This window comes from Apus apus, chromosome 4, assembly GCF_020740795.1.
Source record: "Apus apus isolate bApuApu2 chromosome 4, bApuApu2.pri.cur, whole genome shotgun sequence".
In the NCBI taxonomy this organism is placed as follows: Eukaryota; Metazoa; Chordata; class Aves; order Apodiformes; family Apodidae; genus Apus; species Apus apus.
The window spans coordinates 111,447,059-111,464,380 of NC_067285.1; the positions used below are offsets into that span (position 1 = coordinate 111,447,059).

The following is a 17,322-nucleotide window of genomic DNA, read 5'->3' on the forward strand; positions in this document are numbered from 1 at the left end:
TTTTATGTCCTTATTTCCCCAAATGTAGCCACTTTCTTTGAAGATAAGACAAATATTCAGCTCTAAGAATCTATATACAATTATCTAACATAATTGCAACAAACCCCCGTATGACAGAAGCAAATCACCACATGAAGTTTTTCCACAGTAACAGACACTAAGAATTTGCTCCATCACAATTTCATTCAGTTGTGGGATTGCTGAAAGGACCATGGGTGTTCATTTGCACAATGTGTTTGAAAGACACTTCAAAACCACGTTGCTGATGTTTTTCCTTCAAAACTTCCCTCCTTTAAGTACTTTTCTTTTTAGGCCTGTTTTCTATGTAGATGTTTATGTCCTTTCCAAACTCGCCCTCTGTATGATTCAGTCAATAGCAAGAGAAAAGCATCCCCAGAAAAGAAGCCAGGTCACCGAAAATACAATGTGTTTTGAAGGTATCCATCTTTAGCTGCCTGGGGGGAATGCACCATGACCTGGGATTCCTCACACATCTGCAGAAGTTTTTTAGAGCAATGTAGATCTGGGCCAAAATCATAAGATGGTGAAGGTTGGAAGGGACCTTAAAGATCATCAGGTTCCAACCCCCCTGCTATGAGCAGGGACACCTCCCACCAGACCAGGCTGCACAAGCCTCATCCAACCTGCCCTTGAACACTTCCAGGGAGGGGGCAGCCACAGCTTCCCTGGTCAACCTGTTCCTCATCCTAGCCACTTGAAACATCTCACATTCATAAAAACAAGAAAATTCCATCAAAAGTCATACAATAAAAGTAATAATATTCTTGCACTGTCAGCTGTGCAGAAACATTCTACTTTTGCATTCTGTACATATTTTCATATGCACTCTGATATAAGGGTTTGATTAATTATCTATTGAAACAAAAACCAATATGGATAAAGACACTCAGAATGACTCTCTACCCAAAACAGTTTTCAGGGATCACTGCAAACCAGGAAATTACAGAAATTGAAATATACCCCCTAAGAAATACTGAGTCACTTGAGCCATTTATCTTTTAAGGCAAAACACATTGTATTACACAATTCTAGAAGAAGCTATTGCTCTAGCTTCTGTTTGTAGGGAAAAAAAAATACTAAAAAAGAAGAAAGAAAAGCAATTTGTCTAAAAATCTAAATCCCACTAATGCAGCCAGACTACTATGGGGTTAGCCATCTGGCTTAGTGGCTCATTAGTAAAGAAATGACCCCTATGCATAAAACACAGTCGGGCCATTCCAAGCTAATGAGCCTTCAAGTTTTATTGTTTGGTACAAACAAATGGTTGGATGTGGATCTACTTTGTAATCCTCCTCTTACAGACTTGCTATCAGGCATACCTTTTATTTATTAATTCACGTAGTTGTTTATTAATAGTGAAAGAAGAGAAAATCACTTGAATTGGGGAAAAAAAAAAAATGTTCATTAAAGGTGTGGACAGATTTCTTTACACCAAAGTCCTTGATAGCTTCTGGGAGAAGGAAAAAACACAACACAAAACAAAGAAAAACAAAACAAAACAACAAGAAAAAGCACCTTTATTTCTGCTTCAAAATATATTTCAGTAGTTCAACCATAACAGAAAATTGCAAAATGTTAACTTTTTTATGCTTTGTTTTTGAAACAACTGATTTCAGAACTTCATTTAAATTCATATTGACAAAATGCTTACAAATGGATATTTGGACTAATTATATGATGGTCTCCATGTAAAACACATCAGGATGAACCAGCTCCCATAAAACCCAAGACCCAAATAGAACAATGTCTATAATTCAGTTTTAAGTCTTCAGAATTAGCCTTACTGATTTTCCTGGGGATATCTATATACTGGAAGTCGGGTGTTTTATATTCCTGACTGAATCCCTTACACATTTGTGTAAGGATAAATGAGTTTTCATTGACATCCAGGGGATGTGGCTCTATGTTCCTCAGAAGTTATGCAGAAATCAAAAGTATTGCTTGAGGCATAAGGGCTTGTGCTCACCTCCCCACCCAGAAGAATAAGACATGTATTTTCTCATGAACTAATGTATTTATAAATGGCATCAACAACAAAAAATTCCTCCTTTTACTTTCTTGTTAATGTTTCTTTTCTTTTTAAAAAAATCTTATTTATATTAGAAAATTAAATATAATAATAATTAAACCTTCCTGTTTCTGGATTAATACTGCAATTATGGAGTCATGCATGACATAGACCCCTGATTTTATTTCCCTAATAAATTATTCACATTAAAGTTTGCACGAAAATACTTTTAGTCATTAAATATACTGTTCTGCTTTGGATGATAAAAAATGTGTTTGAAAATAAACTTACAAGTGACAAATGAGCTAAAGTGCTTGAATTTTCCAACTTCTTAGGAATTTTTATCATCTGAATGTGCCTATATGGAAGACAAGAGGGAGCTGCAAGACAGTGTCAGAAATCCAATAAAAATAAAAATTCCACTGAGAAAAAAAACAAAAATGAGGTTGTTCATAGAGAAAAGAAATACACAAGTGAGAAGTTCTGGCCATTTTACATCACAGCAGCTTCTGTTCTGCTCTAGAAGAAACAAAAACTCTACCATTCGATGGGCCCAGTGAATTCCCTGGGTGAATGATCCCACCAGCTTGGGAAAACTCACTTTTGGACTTCTTGCTGCTTTGTTTTCCTTCCCTTCAAAATGCTATAATAAAATACAAGTAATGCAATTTTCTCCAGTTTCTTGTGTTTCTGGTGCTCCAGATAATGTGGTTATGTTCTTATGTGCTTATGTGATTACTTGAGATACCACTGTTTGTCTTGGCCATCACTGTCAAGCTCCACTTCACCATGACATCTCTTTTCAACAAGAGATTGTAGAGTGTTTACTGCAACAGCTCTAAGAGAACCAGAGGTTTCATTACATTAATATGTCTCTGGTTAATTCTACCTTATCTACTTATTCAGCTTACCCTCAAAACCCAATTAAAATCTAATTTATCTGATCCCAGGTTTCAAATACTATCTGGCAATGCATGAGACAGCCTTATAGTAACCACATTACTACACAACATGCCCCAGGGTATTTTAGATCACTCAGAAAGAGCTCAGTCATCGACCACTTAAAGCTACAGTCTTTTATTTTGGGGATCTTGGATTTTATACTTCAATGTCTAAATTTCATTGCAGTGCTAATGCATAATTACAGTTATAATACATCTATCTGGGTTGTCAGTCTCCTAGAGTTGTTGTGCTTTATCTTTTTAAATAATTGCTTAACAAACAAAGGAACTGGTCAAGGAAGCAGTTAAGTAATCTGACAAACATATAATCTGACAAGCATATAAAAAAAACCTACTTAACATATGTATTGTGAAAATGCGTGGTTAATATGTTACCCTAAACTTAATCATAGCTTACTTTATAAAGCAAGTAAGACTAAAGCTTTATCACAGATAAATGAATTTCACAAAATGTTTCATATCCTTCTGCTGAAGCCAAATGCCTGCTAAAATGTTTTAAAACAGTTGCAACATCTGTTAAAAGGAAGGGTTCTAAGTTTCCAAATGCTATAAAACGTTATGAAAATTGGATCAATATTTAAAATTCCACAAAGAAAAAAGAAGAGGAAAGTGCTTATTTCTCCAGTTCAGTCATCTGAAAAGAAATGAAACAATCCTCTTTTCCTCCTACTATTTCACTAAGGAAGTTTCAGGAAACTAATTACAGTAGAGATGCTTTTTTTGTCATTTATTTCTCAAGTAAAAATATAAAAATAAACCACTCATGCTCCCAGTGTCTGCCTAATACATTATTCTCGGAAAAATGACCAAAAAAAAAGTGTCACAAGACATTTTATCATTGCAGTTCTAGTGCATTTGGGAACAAAATTTCCTGTGTCAAATACCAAATCCCACTGAAAACTGATATATCTCATTTATCTTGTATTTTGACTGCTGCAGAAAGCAACTTGTAAAGCAGCCTGTGTTCCAGTGCCTGGGTTCTGCAGCTCAGCGTCGTACACGGGCATCAGGAATAATCTCCAAAGGGCAGCAGAGGCTTTTACCCCTCACCTGCCAAACTCCTTATTGAAATCAAAACCTGACTGCCTTCCAAAAATGCAAGTAGAGCACTCCATTTCTATTTGATAGTTCATGCACTTACTATTAATTTGATTTATACTTTTTCCTCAAATAAACTTCGGCATCTATTTTTTTTTTTCCCCAAGACCCCATAACTGCTCACAAGGCAACCTCTTATTTTTTCTATATTATGACATTTGTTTTTTATTACAATGATACCACAGCAGCTGCGTGCAGACCCTTAGGGTTGTAGAAAACATTTCTGGTGTGCAAGCGTGCCCTCTTCTGGACATCTCACACCATCATTTCAGATGCTGATTCCTTAATTTCAGCTTTTCCATCACTAACTTACAGGGCCTTGTTCTCAATTGTAAAAACACCCCTCGTGGAAACAACAAATGAGTTATACAAAAGGAATGCAGGATACAGAAACTGAAGGTTTAGACAAACTAATGCAATATGTTAGTTTTGTAGCTATTTGAACTGTAAATACTAGTACTGCCATGACATTACTAATATAGAAAGAATTTTGACCTTTGCCTGTGAAAAAGTGTATCCTGGTTCATGACCTACTGTACTAAATGGGATGAAATTTCACATTGAATCCTCTGTCTTTCCCCTATTTTGATGTGACTTCCTACCAGCTTTTAATGAACCATAGAATCCTGGAAAATTTTGGGTTGGAAGGGACCTTTAAAGATCACCTACTCCAACTGCCCTGCACAGACAGGGCCATGGCCAGGGTGCTCAGAGCCCCATCCAACCTAACCTTGAACACTTTCAGGGATGGGGCATCTACAGCCTCTCTGGGCATCCTGGACCAGTGTCTCACCAACCTCATTATAAAACCATTCTTTCCATATCTAGACTGAATCCCTCTCTCCCATCACACCTTGTCCTATTGCAACAAGCTCTCCCAAAAATGTCTGTCCCCATCTCTCTTGCAGTCCCTCTGTGAGTACAGGAAGGCCCCTGTGAGGTCTCCCTGGAGCCTTCTCTTCTCCAGGCTGAAAAAACCCAACTCTCTCAGCCTGTCCCCAAAGCAGAGCTGATCCAGCCCTCTGATCATGAGAATGAAGAAAGACTACTACAAAGGGCTCAGAGCTGATTTAGCATCCATTATGATGTTAACACAGTTGGCTATGTCAGATTTTGACAGTGTTCAAGAAAAGTAAGTCAATATTGCCATTTCTCAAATAAGGGCCAACTTGCACTCAACTACACATCGCTGACTGACAGGCACTTGCACCCTTATGGTGCCCAGGACTGTTCCCAGCTACTCCCTCCCCTGCTCACCTGAAGAATAGTGACTTCTCAAAAAATAAGTGCTCAGACCTCATTTACTCTTCATGTTTCTATTGCTGACTTCAGGTCTTCCCCATGATTACCAGAATTTGGACACAGTGTCAATGGATTCAAACTTGAGCACCGGAAGTTCCACCTCAAAATGAGGAAGAACTTCTTTCCTGTGAGGGTTACAGAGCCCTGGGACAGGCTGCCCAGAGAGGTTGTGGAGTCTCCTTCTCTGGAGACTTTCAAGACCTCTCTGGATGCATTTCTGAATGATCTGCCCTAGTTTTTTGGGTTTGTATTGTCTTTTTTTTGTCCTGCTCTGGCAGGGGGGTTAGACTCTGATCTTCAGAGGTCCCTTCCAACCCCTAACCTTCTGTGTTTCTGTGACTCTGACTCTGATTCTGTGACATCCTGCATTACAAAAAAACCCAGACCAAATCACAAGTGAACAGAAAACACTGTGTAGCCTCCAGGAGACACAGGTTTTTTATGTTGTTTTCAGAAAGCTGACTAATTTCTGTAGATTCAGGCTTTTGTTTTGATGTATTCCAAATAACTCTATAAGCATTGGGAATATTTTTCTTGGCATCCAAAAGAATACAATGCAGAACAATGTTGATCTAGGCTGTGCAAATATTAAAAGACCCATACATCAAAAGCAGGTATACATTGAGCTGATAATCATATTACTATTAGTATAGTATAAAATGCATTAAAAACTTATCTCATACTGATATTGACTTGCAAGCAGCAAATTAATGATCCATAAATGCTAACTCCAGTGCAAAGAAAAATTATATAAATTATGAATCACAGGATTGATAAAGGACTTCTCTACAGGTGAACAAATAGCTTTAGAGCACTATTTTCAGATAGCCTACATCTTACAGTCATTGAAGGAATGCTTCCCAGAATATTCAAAGCACTGACGCAGAAGTCATTACTTGTGTCAGAACACACATTAGAAACAACAAAACTAATTAATGCACAATTAAATGAGTTAAACCATGAAAATCACCAGAAGAGAATGCAAATTCATTTGTTAAAAAAAGTAATTACCTGAATCCACTGAGTTTAAAATGAGCACATGCTCTGATAAGGTATCAGAAATACGGCGAGACATTCTGTATGCAGACATATACATGAGGTAGAACAAGGAGGAACAATAAATGTATTTGTCAAAAAAAGGAAGTTTTCTAGAGGCAAAATATTGATGAACTTGGGGTACACTTAATAAATCAGTTACACCTAACTATGGCATGCAGGAAATTAGTATCACATTTTATAGGAAAGCAGTTTGTGTTGTTGGTCAGAAACAAGCCCAAAAAAATGCTCTTGGAGGGTTTTTCAGAGAACAAACAAAAGAGTGAGAATACCTTTGAAAAGGTCAACAGTTCTTTCTCTTGAACCAGCTCTGTGTGTGTGCAACTTAGATTTGAAATAAGTAAAAAAAATAAAATACAGATAGAGCTTTTGTCACTTATATTTAACCTGCTTCTCCAAAATGGTATGAGATGAACTTCTATGATTCCTCCTACCTGCTCTTTGAAAACATCTAGTGACACAGATGACATTATTCTTGGGCAATATATTCCTGTAATATTACCTGATTTAGAAGAGGTATTTTAGAATTCTGCACAATACAGAATCGTAGAGTAACTTAGACTAGAAAAGACCTTTAAGAAAAGATAAAAGACTTTTTAAAGCTCGATTCCTGTGGACAGAGTATACAGCTGCTGAAAAACCATACTGTTCCCTGGCTTGCTTTCTGCTTGGCTTCTCTACTACTTCCAATAAGAAAAGTAGTTGTAGGATACAGAAGACAGAAAATTCTGAAAAAAAATACTAAAAAAAAATGTCTAGAGAGTCGACCTGAGGAGAAGGACTTGGGGGTGGTAGTTGATGAGAAGCTGGACATGAGCCTCCAGTGTGTGCTGGAGCCCAGAGAGCCAATTGTGTCCTGGGCTGCATCAAAAGAAGTGTGGCCAGCAGGGCCAGGGAGGGGATTCTGCCCCTCTACTCTGCTCTGGTGAGACCCCACCTGGAATACTGTGTACAGCTCTGGGGCCCTCAGCACAGGAGAGACATGAAGCTGTTGGAGAGGGTCCAGAGAAGGGGCATCAAGATGCTCAGAAGGCTGGAGCAGCTCTGCTATGAAGACAGACTGGGAGAGTTGGGGCTGTTCAGCCTGGAGAAGAGAAGGTGCCAGGGAGACCTTAAAGCACCTTCCAGCACCTGAAGGGGCTCCAGAAAAGCTGGGGAGGGGCTTTTCACCAGAGAGGGCAGTGACAGGACAAGGGGTGATGATTTTAAACTGAAAGACGGGAGATTTAGGTCAGACATCAGGAAGAAATTCTTTACCATGAGGGTAGGAAGGTGCTGGAACAGGTTGCCCAGGGAAGCTGTGGATGCCCCCTCCCTGGAAGTGTTCAAGGGCAGATTGGGTGAGGCTGGTGCAGCCTGGTCTGGTGGGAGGTGTCCCTGCTCATAGCTGAGTTGGAACCTGGTGATTTTTAAGGTCCCTTCCAGCCTTCACCTTTCCGTGATTCTATTATTCTAAATTATCAACTACTGAGAACCAGTAGTGGTTTAGGTTTAGGTTTAGGTTTAGGTCTAGGTTTAGGTTTAGGCAACAGTCTCAATTACTGTATCTGAAGTAATACCAACAAGAAAATTAGGTGGAATAGATAGGAGAGAAATGGAAGTAAGAAGGAGCCCCCTCATATCAGATCTACACAAGATGCTTTGCTTTGTAAAATTAGACTCAGAAACTATTCTGAGACGCCAAGGTCTATAGAGTATTTTATCCATATAAAAGAAATAAAATACCTGCCACCCCCACACCCTTCATCTAAGGTGAATTGGAGAGCTAAGTTAGAAAGCCAGTTACCTTCATGACCCACCACCTACAGAGAAGTCTGGACAGGAAAAGCATTGGAAAAGTCTACATGCATTAGCCTGCTGCAGTGTTTGCAACCCCAGTTCACCTTCATTCCTCAGTTATGCAAATACAAAATGCATGGGTTTGAATAATCAGCATGCCTAGATTTAAACAGAGCCTTAAAAGTGCAGTTTTTATAATAACGAAATAACAATAAAGTGGTAATAAGAAAGAGGCACTGGAATGTAACCTAATTTAGACCTTTTTTTTCCCAACCTTTCAGGTCAAACACTGGGCTTCTTTAACTATATGGAGACATGAAAGAAAAGTGAGAAAACAAGCCCTCACATGCAAGCACTTGGTTGGATTTACTGGTAGTCTAGAAAATTTCCAATCTAAGTTGGAGGCAAATATCTTGTCAGAAACATCACTCAGCCTAATATAGCAATTCAGCCTTCCAAAAACCTCATGTGATTTATTTACATCTTAACAAGAAACACAAAGCTTTTCTCATGACACATAGTGTTCTGTCTTTAAAGACAAAGAGGTTAAATGAGGCACCTATAAAATGTTCTCCAGTGACACCACCAGGGAAAAGCTGTCAGCACTGCTGTACAGAAAAAGCATTTCTTCCCCAAAATATTAATTTTGGAAATTCAAAAATCTACTGGCCCAAACAGATAAAGCACCACAGGGCTGTATAAATTTCCAACCACCACAACCTAATGTCAAGATAAATTGTTAGCACATATGTCATTTCCAAGCCATAAAGTCTCACATTCTCACAGGACTTTTCTGTTTGTTTCTGGTGGAAAACATCAATGTGGTTCTCTGGATCTGCCAGGAAAAGCAAAACAAACACTGAACAGGGACCTGGAAAACTAGAAAATACAGGAATGATCAAATAAATCAAAACTCACTTATGTGATTGTAAGTGGTGCAGAGTTTCTGTAAAACTATTATAAAAAAATATTGGGCATCCCCCACAATGCCCTTTTTTTTTTTTGTAATAAAAGACTCAGAAGGTTCCTTAAAAGGTGGCTCAAGTTGCACTGGAGGTAGCATATTTAGGCAGTGATTTATGTACAGTTATGAGAAGTTGAGGCATTCAGGAGGGGACATATGAATTTCACTAAACCTACAGGGACTGAGAGGCAGTGCTGTAACACAACATCAAGTATTTGCCCATGTGGGAACACATCCTGTTCCTCCAATAATAACTACTGCCTTTCTACTCGTTTCTTCCAAGTGAGGAAAGACAAAATTGCTTATGTAGCCTCTAAAAGAGGAAACTGAAGAGTAAAATAGCTTATCTACAGCTTGAAATAGAGTAGGGAGCTTTAAACAAGCCATCGTCTTCCAACAATTATTTAGAAAAGTAGGAACTCAACAACAGCACAGATGGGAAAATTGTCCTGCTGAGCCAGTCATGCCTAAATCAGCTGATCCTGAGGACCCAGCAGTCAATCTTTTGTCAGTCATCCCTGATTACTTATCTCAGGACAGCTACAGACATTTCTCTGTCTCATAACTCTAATTTACTGCTCACAGTCACCCAGATTAACCTTCTGCAAGTCAGGATCAGAACTGAAATGTACAAAAGAATTGCTACTTTTCACTTAAATATGGATTTAGATGGAGCTGTTAAATATGGTAGCTGAGAGTTTATAGATTTTCGTTTGCTATCATGTTTTTTGTTCTCCAATCAAGCACAATAACTTCAGCTGTCCTTTAAGGACATTTCATTTCTGTACACTGCAGCACTCCAATTTTACTTAGAGTAATTCACATTTTTTACTCATGCATTTGTGAAGAAAAACTTCTTGTAGACTTGTGTGTTCTCAGTTGTTCTTATATCTTGCATTTTCAAGACAGGATTTTTCTTCTCTGTAGAAAGTAGGAATTGGAGACTATAGTATCTTGGTTATAGTGAAAAGACATCAGAAATGGGTAGTAACTTCAGAGAACAAGATTATAAAGAGCAAACACTAAGCAACATTTTTCCTATAGTAATGCCAGTAAAATAGCAATTAAAAAAAAAGTCTGGTTCTTGTGTCTGTGTTAAATCCTCAGTAGTAATACAAGGCCTTGATAAATGACTGTTTATGCCACTTGGAGACCTAGAAATATTCTCTGTCCCAAAACCCAATTACAATACAAACAAACCCCAAGCTCTTCTGAGATGTTGGCAGTGCCTGGGAGCAGGAGCCCGGGCTGAAAAGAATTTGAACCAGATAGGAAAAGCCTTTTCAAATACAGACTTGAATTAATGCCAAGCCAGTATTCAAGTGATTACAGTGGTCTTTAACAGTCAGGCCTACTCACTTGTCAACTGCTTTCCAAATTTCTCTTTGATACACCCCAGCCACCCTAAATTCAGTCTGTCTCTGCTTGGCACAGAAACCCATGACATCAGAGGGAATTCAAAGGATCCTTTTTCTAAGCATATTTTTCTAAATTTATAATTTTCTTCCTTTCTTATCGTACCCAGACATCAACACAGCAGCACCTTGATGGTTGCTAAAAAGGGTGCCCAGCACTGGGTGGCAGGAGTTTGGCAGTGTACTTCTAACCCAGGAGTCTGAGTTTAAGAGCTGAAACTTTCTAGGATCTTTACTCCCTGACAGCCTGCAATGCAAATCCTCAAGGATCCAGGAGAGTAAACGAGCAGGAAACTAGAGCACAATCAGAACTAACCACCCGTTAAATAATTTGTTCATTTAGACAAATGAAAAACAATTGTATTAAGAGCTTCTGTGGAGCTGCCTTTAGTTCTCTGTAGGACAGAAGTCTAGAGGTGTCATTTTACTTTGAAATAAACGATGGGATTTACCTCACATACATAAGAACCTGAAAACAACAACAACAAACCTTTCCATTTTTCTGTGAGAGGTAGGAAAAAAAGTCATATGACACAGCACAGTGAGATTCTTCCTGCCTCTGCTTGCCAGAAATAAAAGATTTTCAAGTTCAGCTGAGTTCAGCATAGAAATAATAGATCCCATACTGGGAAAATATTTTGACAGTTACCAAGAAGACAAATGAAAATAATACATATTACTACATACACAAATAATAATGAAACAGTTTATATCTCTTCTCCATAGAACTTCTTGCACAGGGATTATGCACTGTGAGACTCCAGTCAATGCAATATACTGTACAAATGTATAATTATTCAGAGAAGTGGTAAAGGTCCTAGGGACTAATTTTCCTGCAGCAATAATAATTCAAAAGCCTCTCACAATAATAATTGCTTAAACAGCCTCTGAATTGGGACCAGAACATCTGAATGCTTGTGAAAACAGCTTGGAAAAAAAAAAATAAAATCTTATTTGACTCATAGGAAATGGAACAACTCAACATTTATTTGAAGAGAAGGAAGGAGGACCTAAAATGCACCTCTCCAACCATGTCTTTTCACAGTTCTCTAAATAAACTTCTGTCACTCTTCCTAGCACCTTTATAACAGAAAATAATCCAACTGCAAAACCAGCCTTCTTTTTACTCATCTGCCCTTCCCTCCTCTTTACAGAATTACTATTAATGTTTTAATTTGATTGCAAACATTTTTAAAGTGGGTATGTGCAGCTTTCTTTAACTCACATCATTGTGCATCTTGAAGTTTTGTTTCACCAGACTTGTGTCCCCCTCACCAAATGGTAAGTTTATCTGTGACACCTGTCCACCCAGTTTGCTGAATTGCCAAACAGCTTCAACTCACTTCAGAAAAACATTGAATAATGCACAGAGAGATTTCACCCCCAACACAGAAATGATTGTAAGAACATCATTATCTACCTGTTAGTCTGGGATGGATCCATAAAAACTGGGCAGACAAATGGGGAAACAACACTGATATGTGTGTTATATTTTCCTGGATGTGTAGCAGAGCATATTGATGCACTCAAGTCTGGTAAAGCAACAAGTGACAGAACAGATCACAGGTGGAGGGAATAGACCTGGAGACACGATGGATGTGCTTAAAAGCCCCACAGGGGTCATGCCTCTGGATTGGAAACTTTCCTTCTAAGAAAGAGGTGGGCACAGGGGAATGTTCTGCAGGTGGAGGAGGAATGCTTATATACCTCATACTACTTAAAAGGCAGAAGTTCCTACATTGCTCAGTTGGAAGCTATTTCCTTTTCTTGCATACAAAACCTGGAAAAACCCTTTTTTCTCCTTGCCTTGCCATCAGCATTCATCATTTGAGATGCTAGAAAACCTGAATCCTCACATACTCAACCTTGTATTTCATACAGCTGCCTGGAATCCTTCCAGTTTCCAGTTCATGCCTGCAACACCATCCACTGGTGCAAAAGCAAAGGATCAGTGAAGCTTCAAGAACACCATCTCCATTCTGTGCATGTTCCTCTGCACTCAATATTTTACTTAGTTTCTATGAAAATTTAATATAACTCAGAACATAAACCACAAATCAATTTGTATGGGACCTTGCAGTGTAAAAATACAACGGATAAAAGGGAATATAGAATCTACTTAACAATCAAAAAGTAGAAATGTTCTTCTGTACAAAAAAGAAACCAAAAAAACCCCACCCCTCTGAACCCAAGGCATAGAAGTAGATAACTTGGAAGTAACAATTTTAAGCCAGAGGAGGTTTGAACTAATATTGACTGTCCAGCACATTGCCAGCACCCTGCTCTTCACTGTCTGTATCCTTTAAATATGACCACAAAATATTTAATTTTGTTTATGTTCTTTGTAGCTCATGGCAAGCACCAAAAGCAGTATGCACATTTGATCAACAATCATCAAAAAATGACCTGTCATTTTCCAGATATCATCAAACAGCAACAAAACCAAAACGTTAATGTCCAATTAATTTCTCAAGCTTTAAAACACGAGCAGGACTGCATTGGTTTGAGGGGGCAGAAGATGTTAAAGATGTCAATCTCTGTCAAATCATCTCAAAGCTGACATGCTCTGAAAGCCTACCCACCTCTTGCTTAGACTTGGAGCTGTGTCATGTTTGGTCTGTGCCCTTCTGAAACTCTTCCAAGTTTTAATATATTGTCCAAGTGAAATCTTTTGATTGTCATAATGAACACGCTTAGGATTATTGTGAATCCCCAAAATGACTATCCCCAGTTTCAAGCAAAAGTTGAAATACTAAAGCAAATTCTGCCAGGTTAGACAAACGAGTGAAATTCAGTCTCTGGATAGATGATTCCAAACAGGAGCTGCCTACGAGGTAGGTAGCTCATCTCCCACCCTGGTTAATGGGGATTGAATGGGTAGTTGAAAATGGCACATCCTTCTTTAAATAACTGAATGAAGACCCCTGGGTTGCCTGCCTGCAGCTCTGGACAGAAATCTACATTTAGTGTCTTAATCTGTAAACTGAATCCCATGCCTGGTATCTGCTAAGATCAGCTTGGAAGACAACATTTAATGCAGTATCCTTCTCAAATCCTACCATCCCACATGTGTTTAAATTGGAAGCACTTGACTTTATGTAACTCAAGTGCATATTCAGTTCTCACACTGCTTACAGTTGTTAATAGCTGTAAAAAAAAAAAAAATAAAAGGAAAAAAGGAAAAAAGGAGGAAGACAATTTAAAAAAAACATATTGCATTATCCATAAAAACAGATGCTCACACCAATATGTGTTTAAGTAAAAATGAAGGAACTATATTAGCCACCCTCAGGGTGTTCATAAATGCCTACAGACATTTAAAAATCTCTCCTTCTTCTGTAAGCATGGCCAGAAATAAAAGACGAATGTTTCTAGTCCAAGGGCAAATTGCATCTTTATCAAAACCTGTGTACTTAAAAAGAGACACCACAATAAAATAAGAAGCCACAATCCATTAGTTCTCAAAGTTATTTTGAAAGACCTTTAAAATTTACACCTAACAGTAATAGTTCTATAAAGCAAGATTCTGTAGGAAGCAATCCAGCAAGTCCTCTTCCACCACAGCCTTATCACCTCTTATTTAATGCTCTCTCTCTAATTTCAACCCCATAACACAACCATATAGAATTTGCTCTCATTCACAGTATAAGAACCTCTCAACTATCACTTCATAAAAAAAACCAAAAAAAACCAAGTAATACATGCTTTTAAATTCTGCACTGTCAGAACAGCTATTTTCTTGAGCTGACTCTATAACATGGAATAATAACTAGAAAAACACCATACTTAATTTTGAACTGTACAATAAAATTACGGAAGGACTGAAGTTTGCTATATTGATATCATTGTATCACTCTACCAACTGTAACAGTACCAAGGAAAGTAACAATGGCAAAGGTTCATCCTTGAACAGTCTCTTCAATGTTATTGTCAAGATTCTAGCAAAACAGGATCAAAATGTATCACCTTATAGTCTGGTAGCAATGACAGACAAGTAACAGCTAACAATAGGATGCTCAGATTGATACCTGTCTGCAAACATTTCCATTTTAAAACAGGTTGTTGCTGTTACTTAGGACTTTTTCACACATCCTGCAAAGGATGCAGTAATAATCTGTATAAAACACGAGAGTTTTCTGGGACCAGTTACACAGAACAAAGGTTATGCACGGCAGGCTAGCACCATCTTTAACAATCTGACACCTCTTGAAACCTACACAGCTGCATTTAAAACACTGCAGATGCATGTCTTTATGTGAACAGCACTAGGGCTAAACTCATTACTTTCATGGCAACCAAATATTTAACAGCTCCAGCAGCAAGAGAACTTGAGTAATTTCACCCACGCAGCAAACAGCCAACCTCACATGAGTATCTACAGGTGACACCATAATAAACAAATACTACGACCACCATCACACAGTGGAAATCACATTGAAAATTAACTCTACTTACTTCTGTTAAGAAAATATTTCTAAGGCCATTCATGTCTGTCACTTGTCATTAGTCTTAATTTTTTTTTTTTACCTCAAAAGGAAAACTTGTTGGCTATTTATTACATAAGAAGAAACCTTAACCCTAAAGTTTTGGGGAGCACGGAGTTCCTTTGAAGTTAAAAAACCATCCCCATGAGCTTCTGATTGTACCAAACTCCTGTCAAACATTGGCATTGTATTAAAAAGTTAAATAATTCAAACAGCATTACCTCTGGTCCTGCTATACAGACGCATTACTATTTTTGTTCAATGTTAAAGTCCCAACCTCAGAGAGGTTTAATCACCTACTTATAAAAGAAGCCAGTGATAAAAGAGCAGCACTTACATTGTTCATGTACTCGCTGAGCAGGTCCTGCAGGGCCTGTCGCACCGCGTTGCACTCGGCTACGATCCGCTCCCGACGGTCGTCCCTCGTGCAGGAAGAGTCTGCCATCAGTGCTGCTCCACTGATTATGCTCTCCAGCCTCTCCTCCAGAGATGGTCTGAAGCGGGCCTCACTGAAAGTCATGGGGTCCAAAATGATCTTGTTCTAAAAAACAAAACATGAGCGGGAAAATCAGGAGCGTGCATGGGTCCTCAGGATTCCTTAGACATCTTTTTTTTCTCAGGCACCTCACAGGGTTCTTAGGCTTTCATAGCAATAGATTGTCTACAAAAATCCTGAAAAATTACATAAATATCTCCCTTGGTTTGAGCCAGGATGAAGCCAATTTTCCTTTTACTGTTTTTTTTTGTTGTTGTTGTTTGTTTGTTTGTTTTCATTCAGTAAGCTTTCTTTTAACTAGCACCAGTGTCTTCTAACTAACAGACCCTATGGGGAGATCTATTACCCCCCGTACGAGGCTGAGTTAGACAGCAAAACTGGCCAGAGATATTCCATCCCATATATCTATGTAAGCTCAGAGGAAGGTCAGAGATCACAGAAGACAACTTCCTTCCTGCTTCTTCTGCCCTTCTCTCCCATCCATGGCCGGCGTCCGGGGAGGACTCCGTCCATCCAGCACCATCAACCCCCAGGCTCCAGCTCTCCTGACCCTCATCACTCTCTGCTTTCTCCAGCAACAGCTCCGGAATTCTTTGGGACTGTTCCCAGCTCAGGAGATGCTGTGGGAGTTGCTGGGGGTGGAGGGAGGCGAGAGGCTTTTGCACATACCTAAACTTATTTGTCTATAATTATATATATTTTCTTATATCATTAGTGTTTAATTCAAGCTGTGTAGTTTAGTTTTCAATCCAGCCAAGTCTCTCTCTTTTTCTCTCTCTCTTTCCTTACCTGGGTGGGAGGGGGAGGGGATAGAGAGCCTTGTTGTCAGACCTGAGTCAAATCGTGACAATATCTTACAGCCCTGCAATCCCAATATATCAATAAAATTGCCCAGGGTAAACATTGCCCAGGGAGGTTGTAGATGCTCCCTCCCTGGCAGTGTTGAAGGGCAGGCTGGATGAGGCTTGGAGCAACCTGGTCTGGTGGGAGGTGTCCCTGTCCATGGCAGAAAGGTTGGACCTGGATGATCTTGAAGGTCCCTTCCAACCCAAACCAGTCTGTCATTCTATATACAAATAATTCCCAACCTAGAGTTATAAAAATACTATTGTCAAGAGCAACACAACTGGTTCAAGTAAGTAGGTGGAAAGCACACGGTGTAGAACAAATCAACACAAAGTACTGTACTATGCAGGCAATATCTCTCTATATTATATGTATATATTTCATCTTGAAGTAAATTATTACACTTTTCTGAATCTTCTAAGAATTTCTTGGATACTCAGGAAATTAATATGAAGGTGCAAATATTCAAATTGTTGTAATTATGCAAGTTCCTTATGAGTGAAGAGAAAACAGAATATTCTCTGAATTAACTAATTCCTTAATTTTGATTATTTTTATTAGCAGACTAAACTGCTCAAATGCTACTAGATAACCCCAGTATTGAATGAAAAACAAATGAGGGAATTGTCACTAACACTGCAAAAACCTCCATTATCACATAAATACCCTTAGATAAAAATGTGAAATATCTGAATCCCATTCTTTAGCCCATCTTTTAAAAGCCTTTTTCTAAAGGCTTTTGCAATCTTTTTGTTTGTTTGTTTTCCTACCAGGAAAAAGTCCTGGATTACTGAACTCAAACGAGAGCACTGCAGGATGACAGCCTAAAAATGTCTTTAATTTGTCCAATAGTCTACTGGTTACCAAAATACACTGACCTCACTAGAAAAA

The 17,322-nt window shown here is 38.6% G+C and overlaps 1 protein-coding gene across 2 annotated transcripts in view; it reads right to left on the bottom strand.

The window, feature by feature from the left end:
* Window positions 1-17,322, bottom strand: part of CTNNA2 (catenin alpha 2) — a 512,527-nt gene that overhangs the window by 346,420 nt on the left and 148,785 nt on the right. For both annotated transcript variants that reach the window (XM_051617316.1, XM_051617315.1), the window contains exon 7: window positions 15,427-15,630. In XM_051617316.1, coding sequence (XP_051473276.1) covers window positions 15,427-15,630 — 204 coding nt within the window. The remainder of the gene's footprint in view (window positions 1-15,426; window positions 15,631-17,322) is intronic.